Source organism: Polyodon spathula, chromosome 28 (assembly GCF_017654505.1).
Source record: "Polyodon spathula isolate WHYD16114869_AA chromosome 28, ASM1765450v1, whole genome shotgun sequence".
Lineage (NCBI taxonomy): Eukaryota > Metazoa > Chordata > Actinopteri > Acipenseriformes > Polyodontidae > Polyodon > Polyodon spathula.
Genome location: NC_054561.1, coordinates 1,332,165 through 1,340,791, shown reverse-complemented (window position 1 = coordinate 1,340,791; position 8,627 = coordinate 1,332,165). Strand labels below are relative to the sequence as shown.

General features: G+C 39.7%; 1 protein-coding gene across 1 annotated transcript; it reads right to left on the bottom strand.

Moving 5' to 3' along the window:
• Positions 1-365: 365 nt before the first annotated feature.
• Positions 366-2,840, bottom strand: LOC121301986 (homeobox protein Hox-B1-like). Its single transcript, XM_041231749.1, has 2 exons — positions 2,012-2,840; positions 366-1,166 (listed from the first exon to the last, which is right to left on the bottom strand). The coding sequence occupies exons 1-2, from the start codon at positions 2,643-2,645 to the stop codon at positions 850-852; spliced, it is 951 nt and encodes a 316-aa protein (XP_041087683.1). The 5' UTR covers positions 2,646-2,840; the 3' UTR covers positions 366-849.
• Between the last annotated feature and the right edge of the window lie 5,787 nt (positions 2,841-8,627).

Genomic DNA, 8,627 nt, shown 5'->3' with positions numbered 1-8,627 from the left:
TAAAACCTGCCTATTGCACTGCTAAATTATTATTATTATTATTATTATTATTATTATTATTATTATTATTATCCTCGTGGTCGCTTGAACAATTATCCATGAAGAAAGTATTACCCTGGCTTCGTCAATAGTGCAAAGAGCAGAACGCATATTTATAGATGCTCCAATTAATTAATTAATTAATTGTAATTAATCTTAGACGCTATGGACTGTATAGCTTAAGGACCCTGTAAGTTGCAACAAAAAAATACACAATAAAAAAAAAAAAACATTACATCATAGCTAAAAAAAAAAAAAAACAACTATATAATAAACCAACAACTACCGTCCTGCATTTTACCAAAAAAAAAAAAAAAAAAAAAACCTCAAACATCTTTACACTGCCGAATTGGCTCCCTGCAATTTCGTAATACACGTTTAATAGAAAACTCTGAGGTATAGACTCCATTAAGGCTACAAATATTTACAGACTTTTTTTCATCCAGAAAGCACCTCCTCCTTTTCATGTATAATCTTTCATTAATACTGAAACGAAGTTTGCGGGCGTTAACGCGTGTAAACAGGGAGAAAGTGCGCTTCCAACTTCACAGGCAGAATACAGTCCCTGAGCTCATGTGGTTGTACAGTAAAAACGCGTCTTTCTTTAAGCATTTTCCTATGACTCTGTTCAGGGCACAGCAAGAGCCCCTGCGGTGATCAACACAGTTTGTAATTAATCATTGCAGTAATCTTCAGTATAGGCGAATAAGAAATATTCAAAGACACGCCTTTTTTGGGGGATATGTTTTCTGGTATGTTTTCTTATTCGTATTCAATGGTGAAGTCTTTAAGTTATTATTTTATTATTTTTTATGAAGATGCTGAGTTTGGAGATGCGTCGGGTGAGCACGAACTGGACTGGTCCGAGTTGTCTCCCAAGTCTTTTGACAAATCCCTGCTGACTCGCGGAGCTAAGCCTTCCTTTTCTCGCTTCTTCTGTTTCATCCGTCGGTTCTGGAACCAGATCTTGACCTGGGTCTCGTTCAGTTCGAGTGTGGCTGCGATCTCAACGCGCCTGGCCCGGGTCAGGTACTTATTAAAATGGAATTCTTTCTCGAGTTCCGTCAACTGCTTGGTTGTGAAATTCGTCCTGATGGTATTATGTTGACCATAATCTGCAACTTTAGCTGTTGAATAAAAAAAAAGTTATGATACAGAGAGTTGAATTAAGAATTGTTGTGAAGTGATAAATAATACATTAGAAAAAAATGTTGGCTGTGTTTAAGCTCCTCCTTATCTGTCTCTGTGAGTGGATTCGTGTGTACTGGGGGGGGGGGGGGGGGGGGGTTGATTTGTGAAGTGAATTTGCAGTTCAATAGCCTGTATGAGATAAGATATTGTTCAAGTGCGTTTGGGTTAATATAGCTTTTCATAATATATTACTGGGACGATGAAGGGAGGGTTCAGACCCCCCCCCCCCCCCCCCCACACACACACACACACACATCATTCCGAGAGTGTTTTGAAACCAAAGCTGGTCAATGCATTAGCCGGACCGACTGGTGGCAAAAACCGAGTCTGAAGGCTTCTGCACAATTGAAACTGTATATACTGTCAGTCAGCATAGTGTTGCGAAACTCTACAGTGTGGGATTAATGCAAACCAATTGAACAGGCAATTAAATAAATACGCAATCAAAGAAATACATCAATAGAACCGCAATCTCAAAAGCGTTTACTTTAAAAAAAAAAAATCTCACCGCCACCCCCCATAACCCCCCCCCCCCCCACGATAAATAGAAAGTACTAATGAGTGATCTCCCGGGTGTGTGTGAAGAGTTTTTGGCAAGTTCTGATATTGGAGGGTTATATAGGTAAATATAATTTACAGTTCGGAAGCTAGTTAGCTATTGAGGTAATACTCAAAGCTAATAAATTATACTGCGTAGTTGACTGATGATGATGATGATATTACTACTAATAATAATAATAATAATAATAATAATAATAATAATAATAATAACCATACTGACCTGTTTTCGGTGGGTTTCTTTTAACTTTCATCCAGTCAAAGGTTTGCCCGGATGAACCCTGATCTGGGTGGCAGTTCAGATCCCTCTCTCCTCGCTGAGTTGGGGACACGTTGGCATAGGAGCTTTGCAGATAGCTCTGCTGGGGATCCGAGCCGGCACAGGCTGGCGGCTGATACTGGTTCGTGGTGACTGTCGCAGGTACCCCACAGTAACCAGCCAGTGCGCCTAAATTGGGCCCAGTGTTGGTACCAGAATATCCGGAGGTCTGGAAATAGACCCCGTCCTGCTGTTCTTGACTGAGATAGTACTGGTGCCCATACTCCTGGTTTGGGCATGTTTGGGAGCCGTACCCGGCCGGGCCGGTACTGGCGTAGGGCAGCCCCATGTTGGCATGATGCGGATAGCCCGGATTCTGGTGCTGATGCTGAGAGGCGGAGGCGGCGGGTGCGCTCCCTCCCACGAAAAAGCGTCCATCAGCGTTATTATAGCTATCACTGGCTGTGCCTGAGCAGGGCGGAAAGGAAGCCGCGATCCCTTGATCCAAATGGGGGTACCCAGTCTTGGGCGAGTAGGTGCTCGCCCCGCGGTTACAAATTGTGTACTCTAGGAAAGAATTCATTCTGGTGTTGTCCATCAGTGCTGGAGGAGGGTCAGCTTGTATTTTTGGGGGAGATTTCTCCTGCCCTACAACCTCTGGGTACTATATCAAAGCTGTAAAAACTTCCATCTATACATTTCTAGGCTTCCCAGTGACCATATCACTGAACGGGACGGTCAGGTGACCCGACCCCGACCAATGGCTGGGGACCTCCCGAAGTTTGTCAGCTCACCGTAGTGATCCATCAAACGGCTGACATCTGCATGACAATGAGGTTTCAATCAATCCCAACCCATCAATCTGATAACAACACGTATACGTCAATTCGATCTTCAAAGACCTCTTTTTTTAAGGAGAGTGAAAAAAAGTAAGAATTATTCAACACTTGTTTTTCCTTCAAAGTAAATAACCTCCATATATATATATATTTATATATATAATATATATATATATATATATATATATATATATATATTATATATATATATATATATGGGAATATGGTACATGGCTACGTTTTGAGTTCGTCCTTAAAAACAGACGTAACCCAAGGTCTAAGGTAGGCACAGCTCTTTCCATTGGAAAACAAACATAATCATCCAAGGACTGCAGTCACGTCACTCGTTTCTGTAACGCGCATGGGGGGAATGTTCTTGTCTATAGACAGCATTAGTATTTGGTAATGTATTTACACACGCATTGATTGAAACAGTGCGTTTGTTAGTTTGCTTGTTTTTTCAATAGCAAGCCGGTGGCCCGTCTGTCCCATCCGATATCAGTTTTCGTTGGAAATTTGTTTAGCACCTGGTTTTGAAGACACCGCATACGAACCTGCGCCAATTCTGGAAATGGGGTGTATCTCATTTAATCAACGAACTGATTACAGAAAAGAGGTTAGCAAGACAGTAGGCCTTCTGGTAGTCATGCAACGTCCCTTGTCATTATTAAATAATATTATTATTATTATTATTATTATTATTATTATTATTATTATTATTATTATTATTATTATTTTAGAAATATAATTCTTTGTCGAAAGAACGTAAAAATGAAAAAAAAAGCAGGGTCAAAAATACTTTTTTTTTTTTTGTCGTTGCTTTATATGGGGAGATATTGGGATCCGGTTCATATTGAGGTCATCGTGCTTTTGCGTCTTCCATATGTACCTTTGCAGTTCCCATAGTGTTTCCAGCTGCCGTGGATCTCCTTCTTCAGGCTGAACGGGGTGCAATAGGCCTCTATATTTTTGGCAATCGAGGAAATGACTAATTATTAAATCTCGCCCCAATGAACACGAGGATATTCCTCTTAATAAAAACGTCAGTTCCAAAGGGAGACATAAGTGTCCCGGGTTTATTTACTTGTTGTTACACGTTGTTGACAACGGGAGACACAACAATATGACGCCCACAGTCATTTGTTACATGGCAGGGTGTGTACTGCCACAGCACTGAGGGGAAAAGCAATGGCAGCGGGGCCAAAAGTTCAGTGCAAGATTGAGACGTATACTACTTTATATATTTATTATGTTTCCAAAATTACTTTTTCCAACTATTTTCATGATATATTATGACTTTACACACACACACACACACACACACACACACACACACACACACACACACCACACACACACACACCACCAGAGAAATTATTTTCGCCAACCAAAATTCAGTAAAACTGTTAAAACTTTGCCAACAAGTAGCCTGCCATAGTTAAGATAACTGTGAATAGATTCGGCCTTCAGATCCATAGATATGAAGCAACGGCGTGCCAGTAATGCGCCTGCATCAGATTGGAGCCTCTTAATCGTCTACCATCGGCTTCTCTCCCGAAGAAGCAATCTCTCAGCATTCGGCTACCTTATCGACGTCACACTGCTTCGAGTCCTGAAGCATTCGTTCAGTGTGTGATCCACGTGTTAATGAGAACCGGGCTGGCGCTGTACAATCTTGTGCAATCTGAAATGCGTCCATTAAGGCACTTCAAATCGCAGACAAGTATTACACAGAAAGCCGTTAGCGGAACAAACAAATACGCAGGGGAGCATTCTTATCACAGAGACTGTACCCAGAGAGGCGGTATACTTGTAGGTATATTTACATAACAAGGCCTGGCATTTACTTCCATTTTAACATATTCTCCAGACATTATGGTACAACAGTTTATCCCCTATAGACCAAATAATGGACTGCATGGCGCTTTGTAACTCTTATCCTATATATAATGCATACATACATACATATAGAAAAACGTCACTTGGTAGGCTATTCACAACAATTAAGGTCCCGGTTACAGCCCAAAAGCTGTACAAATCTTCGAACGCTGTAGAACTCCCAAGAATCAGAATGTTAATGACGCTCATTGGTATACGAAATTCCATCGACGTCCCTACTGCGGCACGTAAGGTTATAGATTAGCGGCCTCGTCTTCATATTTTATAAAGACCTCCAGCAGAGGGGGATCGCGAGTGTTTAATTACCGATAGAGGTCTATTGTATCGATGCTTTGTTTTTTTAAATAAACGCGTTATAGTATTGCGTTCAACATGTGGATACGACTTGCACATGTAACGCGTTCTTAATGGTGTATGCCACAAAATAAGGAAAATAACTTTTTTTGTTTTTTCTTGTACACCGTTGCTTTACTTTTCAATTAACATGATGTGATTTTTCTGTATGTATTTGTTACTAAAACGTATATTTCATTAAATCTGATTTCTACGTCGTTGTTCAAAGCCATATGTGAACACAAAGCAGAAACACTTTGACGGGCTGCCCTCTAAGTGGCAGACGAGGTATAGTCACCAGAGAGAGAGAGAGAGAGAGAGAGAGAGAGAGAGAGAGAGAGAGAGAGAGAGAGAGAGAGAGAAGAAGAAGAAGAAGAAGAAGAAGAAGAAGAAGAAGAAGAAGAAGAAGAAGGCCTCGTTAGAGAAAATGAATAGGGTTTCAAAACCACAAAGAACGCACACGACGGTGGGAAGCGAGTTTACACATACAAAAAAAAAAAAAGCAACACTTGGTAGCGCCACCATGTGGTGAGACATGACTATAAATCAGCGGACTTGACAAAACCACTAAATTGAAAAGTCAAATGGTTAATACACATAAACAATGAATCGTATATACCCATCCTTCATTTTAATGTATTATTATTATTATTATTATTATTATTATTATTATTATTATTATTATTATTATTATTCGTAGTACTAATAGTGAAAATATTAATTTAAAGTTTAAAGAAAACTTAAATGATGGAAGCATGTTGTACAAGAATATCCCAGAAAAAGGAATTAAATTATGTAACCACACGTGTTCCATTTCAGAATCCCGCTTTGCACACGGTGCTGCACCAAAACCTATCCACTACTTTCAAAGGGTTCCAGAATTCTATACAGAACGCCCAAAAGGAATCCTTTATTTATAATCCTTCATTCAATCTACACGTCAGTCATTCGGGCCTGCACTTTGCCGTTTTCAATACACCCCCGTTTGAACTGTTTACTTAAGTTTGTTTGTAGATTTTTTTTTTTTTTTGAGGTTCATGAACACGATAACAGCAGCTGTATTAGATGGAATCCCTCCTTTGTGTGTGTGTTTTTTTTATAGATCTCAATATGACCTTATTTAATCCTATATGAATTAAAAAGTGTAAATTCTATGAAACACAATAAAACAGTAACTGGCTGCAGTGAGCACGCAAACTCAACCTGACCCTGCAGACAGGAATCAAGCGCAGGCATTTAGCGCGGTATGAAAAAAGGAAAAAAAAAATCAACACAAAACACCAACTCAATTTCCAGCGCCAGTATTTTTTGTTTAATATATACCTTTAAGCATGCTGTCAACACAAGCCAAAGCGACCGAGGAGGTTTTAATCATGGAACAATCCGCATACTTACACGCTAAACAGCGTGTCTGTTTGACAGCAGGTGCTGAGAGGTATAGATTTCAATAACGTTTTGTATTCTTTCATTGTGGAATTTACCTGTCATTCATTCCGAGCTGAATTAATGGGTAGCTATCCAACAATCGACACTTCGTGGTGGGGGTGTTTCCTAATGCCCCGATTCCAGCTGTTCAATTAAACAGCCACTCGCTTCTTTGAGTCGAATTGAGTTATGCAAACACAATTCTCAAAGGTATACAGAGAGTGCGGTGTTTATTTCAGAGAGCTGCAAGAGAGAGAGAGAGAGAGAGAGAGAGAGAGAGAGAGAGAGAGAGAGAGAGAGATACACTAAGAAAAAGTAAGAAATTAGAATGAGATCTTTTTCATTTTTAATCTTCTCTTGCAATTGTATTTGTAAAATGCATAACATAAAAGTTACAACATTTTCCATTTTCAATTTTTAAATGTATATCTACCGTGCCTATATAAAGTCTACACCCCCTTTTAAAAATTTCACCTTTTGTTGCCTTATAGCCTGGAATTAAAATGCATTGAAATATATATTTTTTTCATTTATCTACACATCCTTCCCCACAACTTCCAAGTGAAAAAAATATTCTAGAAATTTATAGAAAATTAATTAAAAATAAAAACTGAAATAGCTTGGTTGGATAAGTGTCCACCCCCCTTGTAATAGCAATCTTAAATTAGCTCAGGTGTAACCAATCGCCTTCAAGATCACACACCAAGTCAAGTGGCCTCCACCTGTGTTAAATTGTAGTGATTCACATGATTTCAGGATAAATTCAGCAGTTTCTGTAGGTTTCCTCTGCTGGGTAGTGCATTTCAAAGCAAAGACTCAACCATGAGCACCAAGGCACGTTCAAAAGAACTCCGGGACAAAGTTGTTGAAAGGCACAGATCAGGGGATGGGTATAAAAAAATATCAAAGGCCTTGAATATCCCTTGGAGCACGGTCAAGAGGATTATTAAGAAGTGGAAGGTATATGGCACCACCAAGACCCTGCCTAGATCAGGCCGTCCCTCCAAACTGGATGACCGAGCAAGAAGGAGACTGATCAGAGAGGCTACCAAGAGGCCAATGGCAACTTTTCAAGAGCTACAGGCTTTAATGGCCAAAGGTTGGTCAAAATGTGCATGTGACAACAATATCCCAAGCACCACAATCTGGCCTGTATGGTAGGTTGGCAAGAAGGAAGACATCACTCAAGATAGCCCACCTTGAATCCTATTTGAAGTATGCAAAAAACACTCAGGAGATTCTGTAGCCATGTGAAAAAAAGTTTTGTGTTCTGACAAAACTAAAATGGAACTTTTTGGCCTAAATGCAAAACGTTATGTTTGGCACAAACCCAACACATTGCATCACCCAAAGAACACCATCCCTACTGTGAAGCATGATGGTGGCAGAATCATGTTATGGGGATGTTTCTCATCGGCAGGGACTGGGGCACTTGTCAGGATAGAAGGGAAAACCTGCTACTCTCTGCAAGAAAGCTGAAACTGGGATGGAAGTTCACCTTTCAGTATGACAATGACTCAAAGCACACAGCCAAAGCCACACTGGAGTGGTTAAGGAACTAAAAGGTAAATGTCCTTGATTGGTCCTGTCAGAGCCCTGACCTAAATCCAATCGAAAATCTGTGGCATGACTTCAAGATTGCTGTCCATCAACGCTCCCCAAGGAACTTGACAGAGCTTGAACAGTTTTGTAAAGAAGAATGGTCAAATATTGTCAAATCTACATGTGCAAAGTTGGTAGAGACCTATCCCAACAGACTCACAGCTGTAATTGCTGCCAAAGGTGCTTCCACCAAATATTAACTCAGGGGGTGTGGAGACTTATCCAATTATGGTCTTTCAGTTTTGTATTTTTAATATATAATTTTTTTCTCAATAAAAACTTTTTTCCCCTTGACAGTGTGGAGTATGGTGTGTAGATAAGTGGAAAAAATCATTTAGATTTAGATAGATAGATAGATAGATAGATAGATATTCCTGTACTTTTAACAGAATAATTAACTTCCTCAAGCCCCATTTCAGTAGAAACACAAATAACAAATTTAATGAATGAAATAGACGAGGAATATTACCTGGTGATCAACA

Excerpts from the sequence above, each read along its gene's own strand:
- LOC121301986 (XM_041231749.1), bottom strand. The coding sequence starts at position 2,645 with ATGGACAACACCAGAATGAATTCTTTCCTAGAGTACACAATTTGTAAC. Across the intron at positions 1,167-2,011 it reads AAGAAACCCACCGAAAACAG|CTAAAGTTGCAGATTATGGT; the intron begins GTCAGTATGGTT and ends TTTATTCAACAG.